Consider the following 23,782-nt stretch of genomic DNA (forward strand, 5'->3'; position numbering starts at 1 on the left):
ATAATAAATACATAAGTTATGGGTTCCCAAGAACATAGTCTTCACCAAGTCTGCCTAATTTCTAGGTATACTTGTTATATTTTTCTAAAACACAGAAATATGCTGCTGTATGTAGGCAGTAGCCAGTTATTGGTGAAGATACTGTTAAACACAGATTTATCTATCAAAGCCAGTAGAGAGGACTGTTAAATGCAGTGGTGTCAGAAATCAGAGTCTTAGCAGATGGGGTTTATGAGGTGGTACTTTGTTACTTTATGGGTTTTTGTTTGTTTGTTTGTTGTTTTTTTGTTTTGTTTCGTTTGGTTTTCTGAGACAAGGGTTTCCCAGTGTATCCTGGCTGTTCTGGAACTCTCTCTGTAGACCAGGCTAGTCTCAAACTCAAGAGATCCATCTGCCTCTGTCTCCCAAGTGCTGGGATTAAAGGTGTGTGTCACCACTCAGGTCTACCTTATGCATTTCTTTGACAGACATTGCACTTCATCAACCTAGGAAGAATGGTTTAGATCTTCTTAATTAACAGACGAGCAGGCAGTTACTTTTAGGGGCTGATTTCCAGTCTAACCCACTTTGCACTCTGTCCTGGGTGGTAAAGTACCAGGGACGGAAAACCAAGTATATGGCAGCTCTCATCTTAGCAGTGTGTATAACTCAAGTGAAATCTTGTCTTCTCTTTCAGTGCATTTGAAACGCCACTTTATGTTTCGGAACCATCTCTGTCTAGTGTTTGAAATGCTGTCCTATAATCTCTATGATTTGTTGAGGAACACCAACTTCCGAGGGGTCTCTTTGAACCTGACACGAAAGTTTGCACAACAGATGTGCACAGCATTGCTTTTCCTTGCGACTCCAGAACTTAGTATCATTCACTGTGACTTAAAGCCGGAGAACATCCTTCTGTGTAACCCCAAACGAAGTGCAATCAAGATTGTTGACTTTGGCAGCTCTTGTCAGTTGGGGCAGAGGGTAAGTATTACTTTAGGACTTGTGCCTTAACAGTAGAGTTAGGAGGGACAGTGTAGCTATTTAAACTGCTGTGAATAATGTGTTTCCAGTTTGGAGGCAACTGGAGGATGGTTATTTACCTTGAATGTGTAGTATATGCTTCACATCCTGCTGATGTCTGTTTAAAGTATCAATGCTTGAATTGGAGGATGATTTTTTTTAAAGTGGGTATTTAAAATTATGTTTAGTGCTAAACATTTTTAAAGAAAAAAAAGAGATAAAGGAATTAAATATTAGGTGATTTATAGCTCCCAAGTGGAGCTTTTAATATAAAAGTTGAGTAATTCTAACTTAAACTAGGATCTTGACTAAATCCTTAAACACCAAGGAGTACACACAAACGTGGTTTTGGTTGTCATGGAACTGTGTAGAAACAGCATAGGGGGTGTGTCTATTTGTTTTGATAAATAAGCTTACCCTGCTAAGTTAGATTGATACAGATTCAACATATCAGAATTGTTTTTCTTCACACTGTTGTCTACTGTGATTTAATATTTCTGGTTCAGGAAAGCAGATCATATGTTCAATCCTGATATCAAACACTATTATCTCTGTCTAGACAAACTGAGATAACTTACCCTTTTCAGCCGTTAAGTTTTTAATTGCTAACGTGTATTGGTATTACATGGGAACTGTTTCCAAGATCCACGGAGACAGATGAGGTCAGAGCACTGGGTCAGAGTCAAAAAGTGGCAGGAAGACAGGCATGTGCATGGGAGAGGGCCCTCAGGGATTTGGTTTAAAATCTGCTCGACTTAAAAGTAGTCAGGTGACTTCCTTCACCTAGAAACTCTCCTAAACATAGTGTAGTTTGAACAACCTGTGTCTAAAATGTTTCAGACTAGAGTATTTGTATTGTAGTCTTGGTCTTTGTTAGGACTCAGATCATAACCCATGCTGCTGTCTACCTCTACGATGTGCCCCAGAGCATGCAGGGTGATGACTTGGTTCACCGTTTCTCTAATGAAAGGGGTTGAATTCTCAGCCAACTTTTTGTTTGGTTATTCCTTTGAAATATTTAGTTATTTGATCATGTTTATGGTGTGGTATTGAACTTTTCTGTTGCTGTGAGTAGTTTTCTTAATCCAGTATTGACTATAACTATAAACAAGACATATCAAATTAATACTACTTTGAAATATGTTTCAGATATACCAGTATATTCAGAGTCGCTTCTATCGGTCTCCAGAGGTGCTACTGGGAATGCCTTATGACCTTGCTATCGACATGTGGTCCCTTGGATGTATCTTGGTTGAAATGCACACTGGAGAGCCTCTGTTCAGTGGTGCCAATGAGGTATGTGAAGGGTTGACTCACACTTGTGTTCTGTAGTGACAGCGTCACCTCATGTCCTCATAGAAAGGCGGGTGTCGTTTGCATCTCAGCTCAGTTGATCTTATCTTACATTCTTGTAATTTTAACTCTTTATCAGTTATATAATAGTAGATCAGAGTTCTGAACTAGTATAAGATAGTTCATATGTCAATGAAGGAGAATGGTAAATTAACCAGAAAGTGGCATTTCGTAGACATTTTGCAGGTTTAAGTACAATAACAGAAAGCTTAACTAAATGGTGAGGCCACCCTGACCAATGGTGTGAATCCTGATTAAAACCTGGAGACTGGAATTTAGAACTTCAAGAGCAGTGCACAGGACAGTCAGTTGGTAGGAGCTGTCTGAGCTGTTGGAGATACACCAAGATTCTGGAGCTGTAGGTTAGAGACCATGCATCTGCAGGCTTCTTTGTTCCTGAGGGATTCTGAAGGTGAGGCCGAGCTGGAAGAGTAAAGGGAACTGATCACCCCTGCTGGCAGCGGAGCTTTTACTTATGCTTAAATTACTTATTTGTAGAACTCTGTTTGCTTTTCATAGAGAAGTTGATCATTGAGGATCTTAATCTAAATTTTGAGTTATAAATGAGAAAAAGAAAGGCCAGATGACTTAACACCGGATGTTCTTATTTTTGTTAAGTTTAGATCTTGTCATGTTACTCAAGTGGTCCTCAAACTCAGTCTTTCAAATAACTAATAGATACACACCATCTCCATTGCCGTCTTCTTGTCTATATTTAACTTAATTTCAGCTCATGAACTGGTTGGAAGCAGCTTCCAAATTTGTTATTCGAATTTAAGTAATTGTATCTTATAATTGGTAACTTCCTTGGGATTAAACAGTATTAGGATCATCTGAGAATCCAGTGACTTCCCAATTTTCTCGTTGTCAGAGCCAAAAGTCCTCTTTTGCATTTGACATTCTCCTCTTCCCTTTGTGTAGGGATCTCTGCAGCGCCTCGCCTCCTCTGTACCCTTCCCCTGACTCTTTCTGCGGCTCCAACATCAGCCACAACCCTGCCTGCCTGGTCCTTTACACGTGTTCTTCTTGTCTTGAAGTGCTGGCCCCCAGGCGGCACTGCACACTGCTCTCAAGTCCGCTTTCCATGGAGCCTTTGTGCCGCCTGCGCAGCCTTCCCTAGCCCTTCTTATCTTCCATGCACGGAGACTCAGTTTTTGTGGTCTCTCTGCCCCCTTCAGGTTCTTCATCTTTCAGTTCAACCAAAAATATTTTTAATAAATATCTTTCAATTCAACTAAAATTAAGGAATTACATATGTATAGGTAGAGAAGTGATTGGTCAAAAAACTACTCCAGGCAAATCTTTTGTTTTTAGAATTTATCTGTGAAATAGTAGAATACAGATATCTGATTGAGTGTAGTTGTACTTGAGATTAGTCACATCTTGATGTTGAGATACAGCCTTTTGGTTACGTGAACCATGGTGTAACTGTTACTGGTGTAACCTAGTCCAGCATAGTGGGAATTTCACCTGTCCTGAACATATTCTGATCCTTTCCCTGTGTAAGGATTTTCTAAACAGTACAATGTAATGACTTTTTCTAGTATTTGTAATTATAAGGAACCCAGAGAAGATCTAAAGTGTGAGAAAATATACACAAATTATATGCAGATATTAATTTTGTATAAGAAATTTCAGCACCTATGGAGTTGTGCATCCATAGGTAGGGGCTGGGCTGGGCTGGGCTGATCCTGCTCAGAACTAGTTTCTTGAGGAGGCTTGACTATGTACTTAGCCTCTTCTAAAACAGGCTCTTCCTCTATTTACTCTGCTGTATTCTGTCAGTAAGCATGGTTTCTAGCCTAGTCTTTACTTAAACAATAATTTAATTAATGTTTAAGTTAGTAAGATATTTTTATTGGTTATTTAAAACTTCAAAAATTGACACTTAAATATCCTTCTGTTCTATCTCAGTGTTTTCTGTTGTATTTGAGATCCTGAGGTACACCGTAGATTTGTATTCTTACTTGTTGATTATCTGCCTTCGCTTCTGTTGAGTGTGCAAAATATGAGGGCAAAAATGTATTTTATCTGTTGGTTTTAGTATATCTTCAATGTCTACAGTGTATATCCATCCTCAGGGTCCACAGTGTATCCATCCTCAGGGTCCACAGTGTATCCATCCTCAGGGTCCACAGTGTATCCATCCTCAGGGTCCACAGTGTATCCATCCTCAGGTCCACAGTGTATCCATCCTCAGTGTTCACAGTGCATCCATCCTCAGGGTCCACAGTGTATCCATCCTCAGGGTCCACAGTGTATCCATCCTCAGGGTCCACAGTATATCCATCCTCAGGGTCCACAGTGTACCCATCCTCAGGGTCCACAGTGTATCCATCCTCAGGGTCCACAGTGTATCCATCCTCAGTGTTCACAGTGCATCCATCCTCAGGGTCCACAGTGTATCCATCCTCAGGGTCCACAGTATATCCATCCTCAGGGTCCACAGTATATCCATCCTCAGGGTCCACAGTGTACCCATCCTCAGGGTCCACAGTGTATCCATCCTCAGGGTCCACAGTGTATATCCATCCTCAGGGTCCACAACAGAACCTTACACAGGATATGTGCACTGTATCTAGGAAAGAATTGACAAACAGAAGTGAACGAATGTACAGTTGAAATTACAGGTTTTGTTTTTGTTTTTAATACAGGTGGATCAGATGAATAAAATAGTGGAAGTCTTGGGCATCCCACCTGCTCATATTCTTGACCAAGCACCGAAAGCAAGAAAGTTCTTTGAGAAGTTGCCTGATGGCACTTGGAGCTTAAAGAAGACCAAAGATGGAAAACGGGTATAAGTGGGGGCACATTTGTTCTTGAAGGGGACTTCCTTTCGCTCTTTCTTCCTCCCCTTCTCTGCCCCTTTCTCTCTTTCTTCCTCATCAGAGCTGTTTGTTTATAGCTCCTTTGAATTTTCTTGACAACTGTATTAGACTTAACAATTATAAGAAAGGATTTTGTTCAAAGGTTGACTATAGTTGAGCTGACTGCACATAAGCCAGTGTTTGCTTAATGGTCAGGGTTGTTTGGGTTTCGCTAAAAACAAGCAGACTACTGTCTTCCCGTGTTTGGAGGCAGCTGATAAAGGAAGCCAGGATAAAAAATACTGAATCAGTACGCCTCACAGCTCATACATGGGAGTGAGGCCACAGCTGTGGACAGACATTATAATTATAGTCAGTTGTAAGATTTTCTAAGTAGAAAAGATGATTTTTAAGTTTAAGCAGTTCACAGTACTTTTTTAAGGATATAAGTCAATGATAGAGTCTTCTGACGATTTCAGATTCCTTGCTCAGTGACCAAGGTAGCGGGAGGTTTGCATCTTCTAATGCAGGGATAGATTCAAGGACTATTTCTAGACGCCCAATTGTATTAATTTATTAGAGTAAATGATGCAAAATTTGCATCTTGATTTTATGTCTCTGTAATTTGCCAGACATCCTCTGGTATAGTCTGGGCTTTACTAAATAAAAAGAATATACAAATAACATAATTAGAGTTTTGGCACATATATGTTACCTTATGGTTATACTTATGCATTTTCAATATTTAAGAGTTTTTCCCTTTAGTTATTTTATCTTGTATTTTAGTGATGCTGCTACCATTTCAGGGAACTGGAGTTGCCGTTTCTTTGCTTTAATTCACATTTACTTAGTTGTAGAGTCTTTTCATGTCTAAAGATTCTTGTTTTGCTTTTTTTCCCTAAAGATTTATTTGTTATGTGTGTGTCTGTATATACATATGTGCATGCCTGAAGAGACCACAAGGGGGCATCGGATTCCCTGGGGACTGGAGTAATATGTTAACTATCCAGTATGCATGCTGGAAACCCAACTCTGGTTCTCTCGGAGAGCTGCACATGCATTTAACCATCAAGACATCTCTTCAACCCTACTTGTTTTGCTTTGATCTTTTTGTTTGTTTTGTAACAGAGTCTTGTGTAGCCCAGGTTGGTTTTAAACTTGCTGTGTGGCTGAGGTGCTAGCTAGGCAAGAACCTCCACGTGAGTGAGCCATGGCCCAGCTCTTGGAGACTTACGCACAGTCATTACCTCCTTAATACCTGCTTTGTAACTTCTTGTCTTCTACATTACTCCCTGTAATTGTAGGCCACACAGTTTCCAGTTCCTAATTATACCTGTGACTATAGTCCTATGTACAAGTTGTGACATTTACTGATTCAGTATTGAAATGAGGCATACTGGTGTCTCCAACCCTCTCCAAGTCTAGGCAGATAATAGTCTGTTGAGGAACCTAACTGACACCCTGAGTCTCTCAGTCGTGGCCCATTTTCCTGTTGAACCAAAGCTCAGTGGAAAATTCTCAGGTTTCTTCACTAGTGTTCCAGGTAGTGTCTGCCAATCTGAATTAGCATTGAGGGATGCGAGCTGCTTTATGAAGTCTCTCTGTAGAATAGTAGGTTTCCATTTTGTCTTTAAGTCTAAGTTGTCCCTCCTTTTACATGAACATTCATCTGGTCAGTTTTCCACATCTCTGTCTTTTCAGAGGGAAACCAAATCGAGCTATAATTATTACTGTTTATTGGTTATTGGGGGCATTTCAGAAATCAGTAGGTCTTTTTCCTTTTAGCATATACTCACTACCTATTAATTAACTTTTAGTTCAGTGAGATTTCCTGTAGTTGAGCTTGGTGACTGACATTTCTCTTTTAGCAAAACTAAAATTTGCAGCAAAAAAAAAAATCTTCACTTAGCTGATCACGCTGTATGGACAGAGATACAAAAAAAATGCAGACATTGTCATTGACCGTGCAGTTTATTTTCTTAGAAGTTTTAATTTTCCATATTTCAGAAGCCTGTATTCAAAGCTTTTAAAAAAATATTTACTTTTTTACACACCAGAAGGGGGTATCAGATCTCATTACAGATGGTTGTGAGCTACCAAGCGGTTGCTGAGGTTGCCTTTGGAAGAGCAGTCAGTGCTCTTAACTGCTGAGAAATCTCTCCTAGCCTTCATATTCAAAGTTTTAATGGAATATATATTTTTTTATTGTTATGATTAAAAACACCATGGCCAAAAGCACCTTATTAAAAGGAAGGTTAGTTTGGGTTTAAGTTTCCAGAGAATTTTTGTCAGTAATGACTGGGACAGCATGGCAGCAGATGGCAGAAAATGGTGGCTGGAGCAGAGATAGATAGATAGATAGATAGATAGATAGATAGATAGATAGATAGATAGATAGATAGATAATAGATAGATTAATAGATAGGTAGATAGATGATAGATAGATGATAGATAGATAGATAGATAGATAGATAGATAGATAGATAGATAGATAGATAGATAGCAAACAAGCACACACCAGGAATGGCGTGTGGCTTTAGCCTTGAAGCCTGGCCCCAATTATGTACTTTGTTCAGCAAGGCCAGTCCTGCTAAATCTACTCAAACATTTCTACTACGTTACTAAGTACTCAGACATATGTGTTCACTTTGCACTCACTACCTAACACAAGATACAGAGTATCTCCACGAGCTCGGCCTTCCTTTCCTACTCTGTTCTGTTTGTCTGATTTCTCTTGCAAGTGGATGTGATCACCAGCTGCACTTCTTAAGAACTGTAATCTCTGGTGTTACCACTGTCAAATGTTTATCTTTTCACTGCAACAAGGCACCTGACAAAAGCAGCTTACAGACGAGAAGGGATTCGTGGTTTGCATTTTGTAGGTGCAGCACACTGTGGTCCACAAGGTGCTTGTGGACCACAGTGTGCTGCAGGAGGACCAAGATGTGACTGTCTTTGTCTTTACAGTCAGGAAGCAGAGAGTAGCTGCTGCTGCCGCTGCCCAGCTCTGTTCTTTGTTTCATCTGGGACTCCACCCTTGGCCCCTCCCCTCAGCTGACTAGTGCAGGCCGTGGTGCTGCTGTCAAGCATCCCATTTATTTATTGATACAACAGCATCTGGGACCTAATTTGCACCCCAGGACCTAATTTGTTTTACTGCTTCATGGTATTTCATTGACTATACAGGGATTTATTATCTGTCAATGAACTTTTTTTGTTTATATCTAATTAGAGTCTAATTGATTAAGGCTAGAAAGAACACCACTCATCTTTTTTCTAGTGACGGTGTCTGAGAATTGCCAGGCCCATGTGTGTTTAGCATTGTTTGTGAGCTTGCCGTAATGTGTAGGGGCAGTGTTGAACATCGCTGGTTGACAACTGCCTGTCTGTAGAGATCTGATTTCATACTTTTCTGTTAAACCAAGGCACCTTCTGTGTTGGCAAGTGTGACTCTTCCTGCGCTGTCTGTAACCTAGCAGCACATGTTAGTGTCCTACAGCCTCCTCCACTCACGTGTCAAAGCCCTGCTGGAGCTGCAGTGACACAGACTTTCTGTGAGCCTTCCCCCACCTGCAGAGATGATGGTCATGTGATCCTTGCTCCCGCCACTCATTAAAGAGTGGATTTTTTAATAGACATGCAATATTTTATCCTGATCTGTGATAAAAGCACACTTGGTCCTGGCATTTCATGTAGCACTGAGTTAAATGCTGGTCTGGTAAGAGTGGTATTCTCATATGTAGTAGTGGTGTTCCTGATGTAGCCTGTAATTTGTTTTTTTTTTTAACAATTATCTTGAATCTTGTTCCGTTATTTCAAAATATTTGAGAATTTTCTAGATATCTTAATTCATCTCTACTTAAATAGCACCGTGTTTTCCAAATGTGATTTCATTTATTTAAATTATGTAGAGTCTGGTTTTACAGTCTAGAATGGACTCTGTCTTGGTGATTCTTTTCATGCGTATCTGATAACGGAGGGGTGTGTGTGTGTCTGTCTGTCTGTCTGTCTTTCTTTCTTTCTTTTCTCTGTCAACATCCGAGGGGCATTTTAACCTTCAGTGATGTACTAGTTACTTTTCTTGTCACTAATGCCTGGCAGGAAGCAACTTCGTGGAGTATGGCTTTTCTTCAGTGCACAGTCTAGGAGCACTACCTCAGTTCTTCAGGCAGAGGTAGTTCACTGCCTGTTTGAGCTGAGGCTGTTTGCTCGTGGATTTGCTAACCAGGAAGCAGAGGCAGGCATGCAGCTGAGGCTGGGCCTCCCCAGTGCGCTGCCCCCATCTTAGCTCTGTCTGCCTCCTGGAGGCTCTTCTGCCTCTCCAGTCTGAGCTATGCTAGGGACCAAGTATTCAACGCACGGTCAGATCACTTTGAACCATTACAGGCCGTAGTTATGTTGCAGTTGTCTTTAGTTGTGTCATGGTTTTTAAAGGTTTGTTGGTAGTTTTGTTGTGATTTCTGATGAACTGATGCTTATATTGTCATGAAATGTCCTGTATGTGTGTTAGTGCCCTGCCCCGGCAGGTTTTTTATCCTGACAATTTGCATGCGTGTGTGCGTGCATGCGTGCGTGATGGTTGCACACATGAAACTCCTCAACTTTAAACCTTTCTCATCAAGCATGACTTATATGCAACATATAGGCAGGACTTGTTTTAACATCTGCTCCTTTTTACAGTGAATATTTATTTCATTCAGAGCAGTGGGTTTAAGGTTTGTCTTTCATTTAGTTTGTCTGTTTCTCCTTCTTGTTGAGTTTGGAGCTGCTGAGTGCTCTGGAGACTTGTTTTCTCAGCTGACTTCTCAGTTGTGTGTATAGTGTTCAGTGTTGTCTCACAATATGCATCTTTATGTCAGGTTGCCCTTAGATACCTACGCTTTATCCCTTGTATGTTATAACTCCCTTCTAGCTCTTGAGTGCTTGTATGTAAACATCACTTCTGCATGTCTTAGAATCCTTAGAACACATCGACTGTTTACCTCAAGGAAAGGGAAGTGCTGTAGGCACACTGGGTGAGGAGCCCTTGCTGCCATCTTGTATCCGTGTCCCGCCTGTGCCCAGCTTTTTCAGTGCGCAGCTTGTGCTTATGATTGGAGCATCTGCTGCCTCGGGATACAGCTAATCGCTGTCTGTTCTTAAACTGTCTTCACGGGTCAGAATGCTAGATTAGCACGCCCAAGAAAGATGGTCTGCCTCTTTCTTAGGTGCAGTGTGAGGAAAGTCAGTGTTTGTTCTTGGCACTATTTATTGTGATGTGGTTTTCCTTTCCCTTCAGGGTGCTTGAACAGGTTATCTTTATACTTGGTTATTATGCATTTGTGCTCTTTGATTTGTTTTGTGTGTACTCTCAGAGGGTGTTGAAATCCTTGGGTTTGTGAACTGTGCCTTTTGTAGCACCTCAGGTGTTATCAAATGGTTATCCTGACCAGTCTTCCTTCTAGTTGTCTAGTTCCGTGGATGCATGTTCTGCCATGCTCAGTGTTGCCCTGAGATCCTCAGGCTTCAGAGGGGCGTGCAGTAGCACCTACCGTGCTCTTATGTTTTGAATTTGGTTAATATTTTTGCTCTGTTTTTTGGTCACTTTTTTTTTCACCTTGGCTCCCTAACATTCCAAATCTATTCTGCTGTTGGAAGTGTTCAGCAGGCTGGAGAAATACATGTCATGGGCCACTCCTTAAAATCCACCTAAATGGAGGATGTATTTTTGGTACTTTTGTCATCCCAGTGGGGGCTAGGGGCAGGCAAGATGGAGACACCCTGAGGTTCCAGGCCAGTAAGAGACCTGTCTAAAGAAAGGAGAAAGTGACACTGGGGCTGCTTGGTCACAACACGCAAATGTAAAGCAGGGTCTCCACTTAGTATTTTACTTTAAAAATTCATATTTGTCCTTATTTTTTACAGTTTCTCCTTTTCTGAAATCCCATCTATTCATGCATGTTGCCTATCTTCTATTAAACTATATACCTTACACATTTATTACTAAAGTTCCCTGCCTGCTAGTTCCCTGCCTGGGAAACGCCGGGCCATTTGTCAGCACGGATTGTTGACTCATTTTCCCCACTAAATTATAGACTCTGTTATTTGTTTCTGTAATTTTTTTAAAAAAACCTTTTAAAAAAGTTTCAGTTTTTCTGTATTTGAGGATGGCTGACTTGTGTCATTTCCATGAGAAGCAGACACGTCTCTTGTACTGTCAGAAAGGTCTGAGTGTGGGTGTTTAGTGTGTGACTCAGGTTTATTACCATCTGAGGAGGCTCCTTCAAGCATTGTTTGCTTACAACTGAAGGAGGCTCTCAAGCTCTGGACACACTGCCACTCACTAGCAGCCCAGGCATTGTCCTAGCGCCTTTGCTGCCTTCCCTGAGTGGCTGTTAATGCCTTGTCAGATCAAGGCTGAGTTACCCTTGCTTGGGTCTGGCAAGGTGGCCCCTTCTCCCCTTACAGGACTCTTGTAACCTGATAGCAGCTCTTTGGGGCTGGGATGTGGTCAGTATAAGGACACTTGCTGAACATGTACAACTGTGATTTGTCCTGTTTCCTGACTTTAAACAGCAGTTAGCATCTACTTAGCGTTTGTAGAAAGGTGGAAGACGACATTGTTCCCTGTTACTGATGAGTATCAGTAAATGCCATCCTGTGGTTAAGCAGCTCATGAACCATTTTGTAAAAGAAAAGGAGCAGTCAGCTTTTCTCTGTCTGAGTAGGTTTGGGTGGACTGATCCCTCTACTTTGAGTGACATGCACAGCTTTACTGAGCCACCTTTAGGGAGGCAGTGCAGCATGTTCTTTGGTGCAGAGCAAACCTGGCATTGTGATGGGCACTTTAATTCCAGTTGCAGCATTTGGGAGGCAGAGGCAGGCAGACCCCCATGAGTTTCAACCTAACCTGTTCTATGTGTACTGAGCTGCAAGTCAACCAAGACTACACAGTAAGACCCTGTCTCAAAACACACATTACTTAGAGAGTGAAGCAGGTCAGAACCCATTCTGCCCTGCTCTGTGGAAGCCATCATGGTTGGAGATTTGTGGATTTCTGTGTCTTGCTCTGTCTTTGCTTGCTTGTCTCACAGCCTTGAAAGCAGGAGCCATGCTCCTGAGTGAAGCAGCTTTAGAAACCTGGCTTCGGGCGGGGCCAGAGGGCGGGGCTGCTGAGCTCCGCTCTGATATGCCTTGTCTTTGGTTTTGCTCTTAAAACCATACTGAGCATGGGTGTTAGGTGGGCTGGGGGTGGGGGATCTAGCTATTTCAATAATGGTCTTTCTTCACAAAGCCTTGTATATTTGGAGTAGATCATGTAAATGTTACATCTCCTACCAAACTTAGAGACAAGTTTTTGTTCTCTCTTCTCTACAGGAGTACAAACCACCAGGAACCCGTAAACTTCATAATATTCTTGGAGTGGAAACAGGAGGACCTGGCGGGCGGCGTGCTGGGGAGTCAGGTCACACTGTAGCTGACTACTTGAAGTTCAAAGACCTCATTTTAAGGATGCTTGATTATGACCCCAAAACTCGGATTCAACCTTATTATGCCCTGCAGCACAGTTTTTTCAAGAAAACAGCTGATGAAGGTACAAACACAAGCAACAGTGTGTCCACCAGCCCTGCCATGGAGCAGTCCCAGTCTTCAGGCACCACCTCCAGCACCTCCTCCAGCTCAGGTCAGCGGGGTGGGGGTGGGGTGGGGGTGGGGGTGCACACAGCGGGCTGTTTGTAGCTTTCTGTTTGCTGGGGGCAGGGGTGTTTCCTTTCTCTTTAGGTTTTTTGAGCTAGGGTTCCTCTCTGTAGCCTTGGCTATCCTGGACTTTCCTTTGTAGACCATTCTGGCCTTGAACTCACAGAGATCCTCCTGCCTCTGCCTTCTGAGGCTGGGATTTAAGGCCCAGTTCCAGTGTGGGATTCTTTCAGAGTATTTATTATAAACTAATTGTTTGAATTTGAATTTTGTAAATGGGTAGCAAGGGATTGTTTTACTTTAATCTGTTCTGTGTGTGTCTCTTAATTCAGTCTCTGTATACACCTGCCCGGCTGTATAGTTAGTAGCAAATTAACTGTTAAATGAGCACGTGATCACTATCTGCCTGACAGGTAGCAACAAAGCTACTTATAGCCAAGTAAATGGACTTGAATGTCCATTTAAATGGACTCTGTCCTTGAATTTTTGCTTTTCTGAGGAGAACCTGGCTGTATAACAGGTGATGTAGGAAGACATCTAATATTCCAGTAGCTTTGTGGTATATTTCAAGTTAATACCGTAGCTTGAAAGTTTTGTGTATCTGCATATGTGCTGTGTAGTACATGCACGTATGTGTGCATATGTACACACCTAAGGTCACATGTAGGGGCATGACACTGTGTGTCTTCCTTATTACTTGGAAATAGGAGTCCCACTGCACCAGAGTCCTGCTGTTGTATCCAGGCTGCCTGGCCAGTGAGTTCTTGGGAGTGGCACCCCCTTCCCCAAGTCCTGGGGTTCATTCAGGCCAGGTTTTTATATGAATGCTGGAGACCCACACACAGGTCCAAGCACTTGCAGAGCAAGGACTCTTACCTGAATGTCCTTTTTACCCTGAGTGACAGTAACGGCAGTCTTAGATACTAACTTGAGCAGAATTAGCTTTAAACTCACAAGTTATTCCGTGTCCTGATGTTAAAGGTGGATCCTCGGGAACGAGCAACAGTGGGAGAGCCAGGTCGGATCCGACGCACCAGCATCGGCACAGTGGCGGGCACTTCGCTGCTGCTGTCCAGGCCATGGACTGTGAGACACATAGTCCCCAGGTGAGCGTCCCAGGCTCCTGCCACGACCCCACTAGCTTTGGCTGTATGAGCTGCCATGGGCTGTCAGGGTGACTATGTGTGTGTCCTTCGTTCTAAAGGCATGGAGTGTCCTTACTGCTTAGCAAATAAAACTCCGCTCCTTGTTAGGAGTGAGAGCACACATTGGGTAAACACGCTCTCCACTGTCCTCCCAGGTGTCCTCCACTGTCCCTCCACTGTCCCTCCACTGTCCCTCCACTGTCCTCCCAGGTGTCCTCCACTGTCCCTCCACTGTCCCTCCACTGTCCTCCACTGCCCTCCACTGCCCTCCACTGCCCTCCACTGTCCTCCACTGTCCCCCCAGGTGTCCCCAGGTTTATCTTCTCACTTGCCACAGCGGCTTCTGGATGTCAGCAGTTTGCTCCCTGCCTCTCAGTAGGTACTGAGACCTCTAGGTGCACCGTGAGTTTACTCTGTGAGCTGTGCAGTCTGGACCCTGTCGTTAGCCTCTCGGGGCTTCTAGCATTCCTCATCCTGCTTCTGAATCAGTTTGTGATGCACTTTTTTTTTTCTTCTTTTTCTTTTTTCTTTTTTTCGGAGCTGGGGACCGAACCCAGGGCCTTGTGCTTGCTAGGCAAGCGCTCTACCACTGAGCTAAATCCCCAGCCCCTGTGATGCATTTTTAACCTTGGAAGTATTTGCTTTGCTTTTTAAACTTACTGACGTTAATAAGTGTAATAATAAAGTAATGTTAAGGTTTGTGTGGAGCATGTAGGAGGGTAGAACTGTAGAGATGCCATCTTAGCTATGTCTCATTGCCATGGTAAAGACGCAGGTAGAAACAGTGTCAGGATGACAGGGTGGACTCTGGCTCTCAGTTCAAAAGGAAATCATACATTATGTCAGGGAAGACGTGACAGCAGGCAGGGGAAGCAGGGTGGCAGGGTCAGGAAGCCTCTGCAAGCAAGAAAGAGGAAATGGGGCTGCGCTATAGAGCCTCGAGGCCTACCCCATAGAGCCTGGAGCCCTACCCCATTAGAGCTTCAAGACCTGCCCCATAGGCCAGCCTCCTCCAGTAGAGGCTTCACCCCTGTCACTTGCTGCCAGCTGGGGACCAAGCATTCAAACACAGGAAGGAGGTGTTTACTGTTCAGACAAGAACACAGAACCTTAATGAGATAACGCCCCTCTGCACTCTGTGCTACATTTTGATTCTTTGTTCGAGAGGACAGTCGGTTATTTGTAGAGTAAGGAAAATCTGTGCTAGATTGGTGGTCATTCCTTTGTTGTGATTGGGCTGATTGGTTCTTGTGGATAAACTATCATACTGTTCTGTCCTCAGTCTTCTTATTCACCAGAGGCAACATTGCTCAGAGAATCCCTTCTTCCTGTTGTCTGTGAAATGCTTCCAACTTCTCCACACTCTTCCTGACTCTCCCGCTGTGGTACTCATCATACAGGCATTCTGTGGTGGTGGCGATGCCTGTGCACCTGCTTTCTCACAGCCTGCCTGTCTCTGCTGTCGCTGGGCTTCTTGTTGAAGGCCAGGCCCATGTCCCCTCCTTCCTTCATGAGCTCTGGCTCCTTGTGTTTCTAGTATACAGCCAATTTCCCTCTAGTTCTTGTCTCCCTCACCTCCCTGCAGTTTCTTGAGTTTCCCCCTGGTCTTCAGCAGCCCTCAGCTCAGTGCTCTCATGCTTGCCCTCATTGTCATCTGGCCGTGTTTGCAAGTGTTGACTCAGTCACGTGCATTGAATTGCTCTACTTTTTCTGGTAGTTCGTGTCTTTGGTTCTCCATTTCTTTGTTCCCCCCTCCCTTAGCTGTCTCTTTTTGAGGGTGTTCCTGTCTTCTATGCTTTGAGATGACCTTGCATACTTCCTTCTTGGTCTCACCCCTTATTGTCAGTCATCGCAGTCACCATTTTTAAAGCATTGCTTCCTGCTTACCCCTGACTGCACTTAACTCCTGAGACCCCTGGGTTGCGCTGGGCTTTCTGTAAATATCATTCTACAAGTCTTAGCAGTAAGAAGACTCTTCTACTATTAGCGGTTGTTTTATAACAATGGCTCTAACCTCACTCATTTGCTGTCATAAATTTAGGGCCAGGGAGTTAGTCTTCGGGTTAGTGAAGCGTGACTTCTGATTTTATGCATATATAGTCAGCCTTCCCACTATGAGAGCTATGTGTGCCCTGTCTTTCTATGAAGGAGACCGGCTGCTCTTTCCTGTGTCCTGTCTAAGTGCTCGTCAGCCTGAGGCACCTCTGCAGACATGTGAACTTTGCTACTCCAGTCCGTCTGTTTCCCTGCTTTATGTAGCCCTTGTTTCCCTTGTACCTGGAACTAACATGTAGATTCCTGTGATAGCAATGCCTTTGTGCTCTGTCCCCTAACTAGGCCTTTCTTTATCCTCTGCACTCAAGTGCTCAGATCTTTTACTCTGAGGGATGTGCCATGCTGGGTCTCCCTCCCCAGCTTTCCTAATTCTTCCTGCGTTGGCTTAGTGGCACAGCTCATACTTAGTAAAGTGTTTTGGGCCTTCCTTTGTTCCTCTCGTTCATGTGTGTATGGTCTATGTACTGTAAACATACATAGTCATTCCCAGAATAGCACAGCTATATGTTCCCACCTACCTTACAGAGGTCACTGATCTGTTGGGCAAGCCCAGCTGGCATTTCTGCTTGTGATCATTGTCCTCCTGCCTTCAAGAAGCTGGAGTTACAGGCGTGCTGCACTGTGCCCAGCACAGTCTTTTCTTTTTGAGTTAAATTGTTTTTAGTTGTTTATTTATGTTGAGTGTGGATGTATGTGGCTGCATGGGAACCATAGCATGCTTGTGGATGTCAGAGGACCACTTCAGGGAGTCGTCTCGCCATGTCTGCCAGGGGCAGAAGGAAATCTGAGTTAAACTCTCAGACTGTCAGGGTTGTTTGCAAATGGCTTTACCTGCTGAGCCATCTGGCTGGCCAGTCTTTTAATAATTGATACAGTCATGTAGTAAGAAGAAAGAAACCACAGAGGTGGTTTATGAGAAGCCCTCTTCTTCATGTCAGCTAGTGTAGTACAAACTAGTATTTGTAACTTTTATGTCTTTGAAAAGATGTTCTTTATGGAAAAGTAAACCTAGCTATATATTATCAGATAATGTATTTAATCAGATAATATTTTATATGCAGACAAAATATTTATACACAAACACCTTCACCAGGTATATTATATACACTAGCCTCTTTTTTTTTTTTTTTTTTTTTTTTTTTGGTTCTTTTTTTCGGAGCTGGGGACTGAACCCAGGGCCTTGCGCTTCCTAGGCAAGCGCTCTATCACTGAGCTAAATCCCCAACCCCACACTAGCCTCTTTATAAACACTGTCATATACATGCACAGTTTTATACCTAGATCCTTCTTCACTTGGCGTAGATTGGTATTCTTCCTATATCACAGTAAAACTTTATTTTATACTGCTTTGCAGTATTACATTGTTCAAATATTTCATGATTGATTTCGCTCATAGCTTATTCATGGGCATTTCTCTTATCTGTAGTCAGTTTCACTATTTTTGATATCATAATAAAAACTTTTTAAGTACACCAGTCACACATGCACATTTTGTCTGTGTTCTAAATTCCTAGAAAGAGTTGGAAATGAAATTGCTGAGTCAGAGTGAGGTAACAAGGATTATTTATGGTCATGATTGTCTTCTGCATGATCTGACAACTCAGTAAGTTGAGTATTAAAAGTCATTGCCAACTTGGAGTATAGTGGTAGAGCATTTGCCTGGAGCACACGGTGCCCTGGCTACATTAGTCTCCAGCAGCACGTAGGTGCACAGACTTCTACACTTCCCCCCAAAGAGTAAAGGAAGAAAGTAATGGAAAAGTGTGCTTTGGAGTTCCTTTATCTGTGCTTGACTTCATTGTCTATATCCACTATGGTCTGAAAATACCAAACAAAGGAAGAACCATTTTATCTTTATAAAACTGTGTGCTTCTGAATAACAGGATGAGATCTCATCCCATTCTTTCCTGTGTCCAGCTTTGTCTGTACCATATACACAGCCTACCAGTCACTTGGGAAGGAGGCATCCTCATTGTCAGATAACTTTCTGGGGGTTGGGGATTTAGCTCAGTGGTAGAGCGCTTGCCTAGCAAATGCAAGTCCCTGGGTTCAGTCCCCAGCTCCAAAAAAAAAAAAAAAAAAAAAAAAAGGTGGCGTCAGATAACTTTCTGTGCAGCCACTGTGAGTGTATCAGTGGCTGTCGTAATTTAAGATGTTATAACTAACCATGTGCTGACGGGTTCAACTCAGAAGCAGCGTGCTGTCCACTCAGGTCAGTCAGAGAGCGCTCAGTCGGGTGCAGTTAGTCTCTGTATTCTACACATGGGTCTCTTCTCTCTGCCTAGGAGCATAGGTATGCTGCAGGGGTCGGCCCTGCCCCTTAGCAGAACCCTTCTCTTGTGTGGTGTGTGGTCACAGTAGCAAGTATTTCTCAGCTGAGACAGCATGGATTGGAGCCGTGCGTGTTTCGATAGATTTTGGTGCAGTTGTTCACGGTTTACCAGTTGAGTATCTCCAATCTGAAATTGTAATTGCTATATTTTTAAAGCATTTCATAGTAGATTAAGAATGGTCAGCCTTTAATTTTTTTTTTTATGAGATTGTTGCCAGTTTTGTTTTCCCTACTGGATTTTCAGGAGTTTCATTTCTGTACAATTTTTATCAAATATTTACTTTTAACAATTTATGCTAGAGACTGGTGGTAGAGATAGCCTTTGCCTTTTCAGAGCTCACAGTGACATAGTAAACACACTAAAACACAGATAAAAACAACAAGTGATGATTCTATACCAAAGAAAGACTTGACGTATTCCTCTGAGGTAGGTATTGCCTGCTTGGGGTTGGTAAAGTTCTGTGCTAGACCCCAGCACCGTCACCGCAGCAGTCCAGAGTCATGTGACTGAGAGGATGTTTGTTAGACTGAGGCATATTGAGTGAAGTAAACTAAACACACAGTCTCCGAGGTGGGCATCTGAGAGAATGTGGGGAGTTTCCTCTCTGTGAGTACAGTAGTCAAGTAAGTGTTGATTTGTCATTTGTGTGTCATTTATGACTGGTCTCTTACCAGGTTGTGACTCTACACCCCCTAGGCCCAGTTAGTTGCCCATGGCATGGTACCCAGCAGACAGACTTAATGAGACCTAGACAGACTCAGTCCGTAGTCCTGCTGGTGGCTAAGGGAGTGCAAGGAAGGCTGGAGCGTGTGGTGCAGTCATCTGCAGTGTAGTGCAGTGACTATGGAGTGGGGATATGGAAAGGCAGCGAGGGTGGCACGGCAGCAGCCTTTGCCACATGCACTTAGGACGGCAGCCGGAACCCAAGCGAAGATTAGAAAAGAAAGCATTCTCTCCAGGAGGAAACAGTGAGTTCAGAAGCCTGAAAGCATATGTTCAGGTCAAGGGGTGGGAAGAAGACCTGGGCTGATTGGAACTCACGTAAGTAAAGAAATATTGGAGAAACAGCAGTGGAAGATTGAAAGATGGTGTCAGGATTTAGGATGACTTTATGCACACTAGGATGCGCTGAAGGGATTTTGGACAGGGAACAAGCTGACTTGGAAGGATATTATGCTCCTCTCAGTGGGTTGGAAAGGGCAGGGACGGACATGGGGCTGCCCAGGAGTGAGTGAGTGAGTGAGTGAGTGTTTGTGCTCAGGCGTGCTGATAACCCTGTCACAGTGCTGCTCCCTCAGGTGTGCCAGCAGTTGATAACCCTGTCACAATGCTACCCCTACAGGTGCGCCAGCAGTTTCCGGCTCCTCTGGGCTGGTCAGGCACTGAAGCTCCTACACAAGTCACTGTTGAAACTCATCCTGTTCAAGAAACAACCTTTCATGTAGCCCCTCAGCAGAATGCATTGCATCATCACCATGGAAACAGTTCCCATCATCACCACCACCACCATCACCACCACCACCACCATGGACAGCAAGCCTTGGGTAACCGGACCAGGCCAAGGGTCTACAATTCTCCAACAAATAGCTCCTCTACCCAGGATTCTATGGAGGTTGGCCACAGTCACCACTCCATGACATCCCTGTCTTCCTCAACAACTTCTTCCTCGACATCTTCCTCCTCTACTGGTAATCAAGGCAATCAGGCCTATCAGAACCGCCCAGTGGCTGCTAACACCTTGGACTTTGGACAGAATGGAGCTATGGACGTTAATTTGACCGTCTACTCCAATCCCCGCCAAGAGACTGGCATAGCTGGACATCCAACATACCAATTTTCTGCTAATACAGGTCCTGCACATTACATGACTGAAGGACATCTGACGATGAGGCAAGGGGCTGATAGAGAAGAGTCTCCCATGACAGGAGTTTGTGTGCAACAGAGTCCTGTAGCTAGCTCGTGACTACATTGAAACTTGAGTTTGTTTCTTGTGTGTTTTTATAGAAGTGGTGTTTTTTTCCCAAAAACAAAAGTGCAAAGCTGCTTGAATCAGAAGGAGATTAACACACTGAACCGCTACGAGAGGGCAAAGCTGACTTTTTTTTTTAACTTGAAAAGATTGCAAAGGGACAATGAAGTTTTTAAGAGCCATGTCCACCCATCTTCATGGAGCGCTCAGAGTGTCCTCTTTCTGCCTCCCCCATTTAACTTCCATCTCCCGGTCACAGTGGGTTTTGTCTTTCTATCCAACAAAAGTTAATGTTCAGCTGTTGGTCTTGGTCATTTGCCAACTAATTTTAAAATAAAAAGGCACTGCACATAATTTGCATAAAGGGCCCCATAGGGTGTTTTGGTTTTTTCATTTTTATTTTTTCCCCTTCTCCCCTGTTTTCTTTTGTTTCGTTTTGGGTTGGGGGTGGGGTGGGAGATTTGGGTTTTTATGTCCTCTACACACTTGGGCACGGAAATGCAGTACTGTAAGGAAGAGGGACCTCCAGCACACACAAACATCATCTTCAGCTGTGTGAAAGGGACGATTGTGTTGGCGTTTGTAAGGCACACTAAGCATGCTAAGTGGCGGGATCAGGACTCTCCTGTCTGAACATACTGAGGAGCAAAGCAGCCATTGCGTGGGATCCTGTGGTCTCCTGTCGGAGAGGCCACAGGACGACGGGATGGAGCGTGACTGCTCGCCTTACCAAGGCGCACTGAGAAGCAATCAGCGGGTCGGTCGCTTGTGGCCAGTCCTGGGGAGGTCTGAGTGGTGGTCCTTGGGATAACCTTTGGCCTTATGGATTTGGACTCGGAGTTAGAAGAGCCCACCATTTCAGATGCAATCACTTGTGGACATGCGTTTGCAGACAGTCCTTAATGCTGAAAACACAGAGAATGGGTAATTCAAGAGGCCTTTCTTTTAAAATAGACTTTTGTGACCCACTAATTGTAAGGTATTGCCAGGTCACTTTGCGTGTGTCATAAAGCTGACTCCCTTCTTGGTTGAAGGCCACAGAGGTAGTGGTTTGCTTTGACGGAAATAGCTACAGCTGTGTCCCTTCCTGCTTTTACCTTTTCTTTGGCTTTTTCTCGGCACGTGGTGTCTCCACCATTTCTTCTGCACAAAGACGTCTTCTGTTCATCCTGAACATTTTAAAATGCAGAATTTTATGTGACTGCTTTTTTGCCTCACAATTATGCTGTGAATTTTACAAAAATTTATTTTCTTTTTTGATAATTTATTGTACCAAAGCTGTTTTTATAGCACATAGATGTCTGTAACCAATAATGTAGCCGTTCTGCACTTTGACACAAGGTGTACCTAGACCATTTTTAAATGTCAGTTGAAAATTATGGCTGTACTATTGCTTAAACAAAACTGGAACTGTTGTTGACTCCATAGCCAATCCACTTACAGCACTCTGTGTACTGGACAGAATAGATTGACATCTAATTCAAGATTACACCACCTGTCTGTCACATTCTGAATGTGCTCAGGCTTCTGAAGGGAAAGGGATGCTGGACCCAGAGGCTGTGGAGCCAGCAGTTGGTCTTGTTTCCTGATTAACTTCCTTGTAAACTTGAACTTGAGACCTTGACTGACCCGGCAGGTCCCCAGTAGGAACAGGAGGAAGGCAGAGCTCTAATGTGACCTGAAGTGAGCAGGCGGCACGAAGAGGCACCGTGTCTGGAGACTACTGCCTTCCTGTAACAGTCTGGCAGTGGCTAAATCTGTATTCACATTTAAATTGAGCAATTTTAGGGTGTGATACTCTGAGGCGGTTGAATTGGGAGAATGAAGATAGAGTAATTTCCCTGTCCAGGATCAAAAGAAGCCTAGAGAGAAGCAGTAATCTACCTCTGCCGATAACCTGTTGGAAGCAACTCAGCAGAACGCCACGTTACTTTTTATTGGTTAACTCCATGTGGCTCACTAGGTCACTTTTTTTTTTCCCTGAGCAAAAGGAGGTTTTTTTTTTTAATGTAAACTTTGACAACAGAAAGGCCCAAGCTCTGTGAGTGCAGTGGAGACTCGGAGAGCCCCGTTTCTATAAACACAGACACTTGGGGTGTTAATCAGGAAATCCATATTTATTTTGTAATTAAATGTCACGCCTGTGGATTGTTTTGAACTTGGTAGTTCCTGAGAGTTTGCGTACAGAGGCCTCTTGAGCACAGCACTGTTGGGAGGGATCAGCGTCTGCGGCTGCGGAGCCCAGGCCACACCACGTGGCTCAGGTCATTCTTTTTTCTTTCTGTGCTGGTTGCCACATTTTAGCAAGCACCAAAAAAGAAAGCAGTTTTTAAACCGATATTTACATAAAGAAAACCACAGAATCCAGTGCTTCTGCATACTGTGTTATGTTGCAGTCCAGTTTTGTGTGCTTTACTACACAGTTTGGTTACAGGACTTCTGTGCATTGTAAACATGAGCAGCATGGAGAGGCTAAATGCCTGTGTTCAGATTGTAAGATCTAGTCCGGACTTGCTGTGTATATTGTAACGTTAAATGAAAAAAGACCCCCTTTGTATTATAGTCATGCGGTCTTATGTATGATAAACAGTTGAATAATTTGTCCTCAGAGTCTTTACTATGCTTTTTTAAAAATTAACTTAAGGAAAAAATGTAAACAGTAAAAAAGAAACAAGCAATCTTCCTGTGCAGTGAAGCAGTTCAGGTCTGTTAGGTCAAGCAGGCACAATTTAGCGACCTGTGTAAAGGGAAAAGCCGTGTGAGGCAGAGAGGCATCGGCTTCAAGTGTCTTTGAAAGTAAAGATTGGAGGTCTAACAGATGATTTGGTTTTTAAAATGGATTCTTGACGTGAGTGGTTATCATGTTCAGTTGCTGCTCCCATGTGGTACTGTCTCCGTGTTGAGAGCATGTGGGAACCCTGCACTTCTCCTGAGGCTCTGGCCTGTTAGGGTGAAGGACAGAGCTGAATGCTGCCTCCCTAACTCTGTTCCCTGGGGGACACAGTAGTCACTTTGCTGTACACAGCCTGGAACCCCTGCCATGCACGCTCAGGCAGTTTCTAACCCACAGCCTTCTCTTCTCAGTTAGTCTGCACAGGGTCTGTTGAGCGACCTCCAGAAGGTAAGAAACTTAGGTAGACACTAATGTGATTCTGGACACTGAGTGGGAACAGAGAACTAACTGCCTTTTTGTTACAGGATCCTTTTTTAGTTAGGTAACAAGCTTATTTTGTGATACTGGACAACAAACCCAAGACTTATTTATACCTAATAAATAGTAGAACTACTTTTTTTTTTCCTTTTTTAATGAAGCTGCAGTAATCTAAGGCCTCAGAACTGTGTCACTGTCCTTGATTCCCACTTCTTTGCCATTAAATGTCATGTTCTAACAGTGGGACACACTAGACAGGCGGGAGGCACTGCTTTGTGAGAGTGGTCTGC

At 43.4% G+C, this 23,782-nt stretch overlaps 1 protein-coding gene across 8 annotated transcripts in view; it reads left to right on the forward strand.

The window, feature by feature from the left end:
- The window catches only part of Dyrk1a (dual specificity tyrosine phosphorylation regulated kinase 1A), a 118,210-nt gene extending 95,259 nt beyond the window's left edge, over nucleotides 1–22,951 (forward strand). For 7 of the 8 annotated variants that reach the window (XM_039088026.2, XM_039088031.2, XM_063270304.1 and 4 more), the window contains 6 exons: nucleotides 677–963; nucleotides 2,152–2,298; nucleotides 5,010–5,150; nucleotides 12,519–12,825; nucleotides 13,821–13,945; nucleotides 19,715–22,941. In XM_039088026.2, coding sequence (XP_038943954.1) covers nucleotides 677–963; nucleotides 2,152–2,298; nucleotides 5,010–5,150; nucleotides 12,519–12,825; nucleotides 13,821–13,945; nucleotides 19,715–20,335 — 1,628 coding nt within the window. In that variant the 3' untranslated portion in view covers nucleotides 20,336–22,941. Of the gene's footprint in view, nucleotides 1–676; nucleotides 964–2,151; nucleotides 2,299–5,009; nucleotides 5,151–12,518; nucleotides 12,826–13,820; nucleotides 13,946–19,714 lie in introns of all 8 variants that reach the window. The other variant, NM_012791.3, reaches the window with a different exon arrangement.
- The last annotated feature ends 831 nt before the right edge of the window (nucleotides 22,952–23,782 follow it).

Source organism: Rattus norvegicus, chromosome 11, assembly GCF_036323735.1.
Source record: "Rattus norvegicus strain BN/NHsdMcwi chromosome 11, GRCr8, whole genome shotgun sequence".
NCBI classification, from domain to species: Eukaryota; Metazoa; Chordata; class Mammalia; order Rodentia; family Muridae; genus Rattus; species Rattus norvegicus.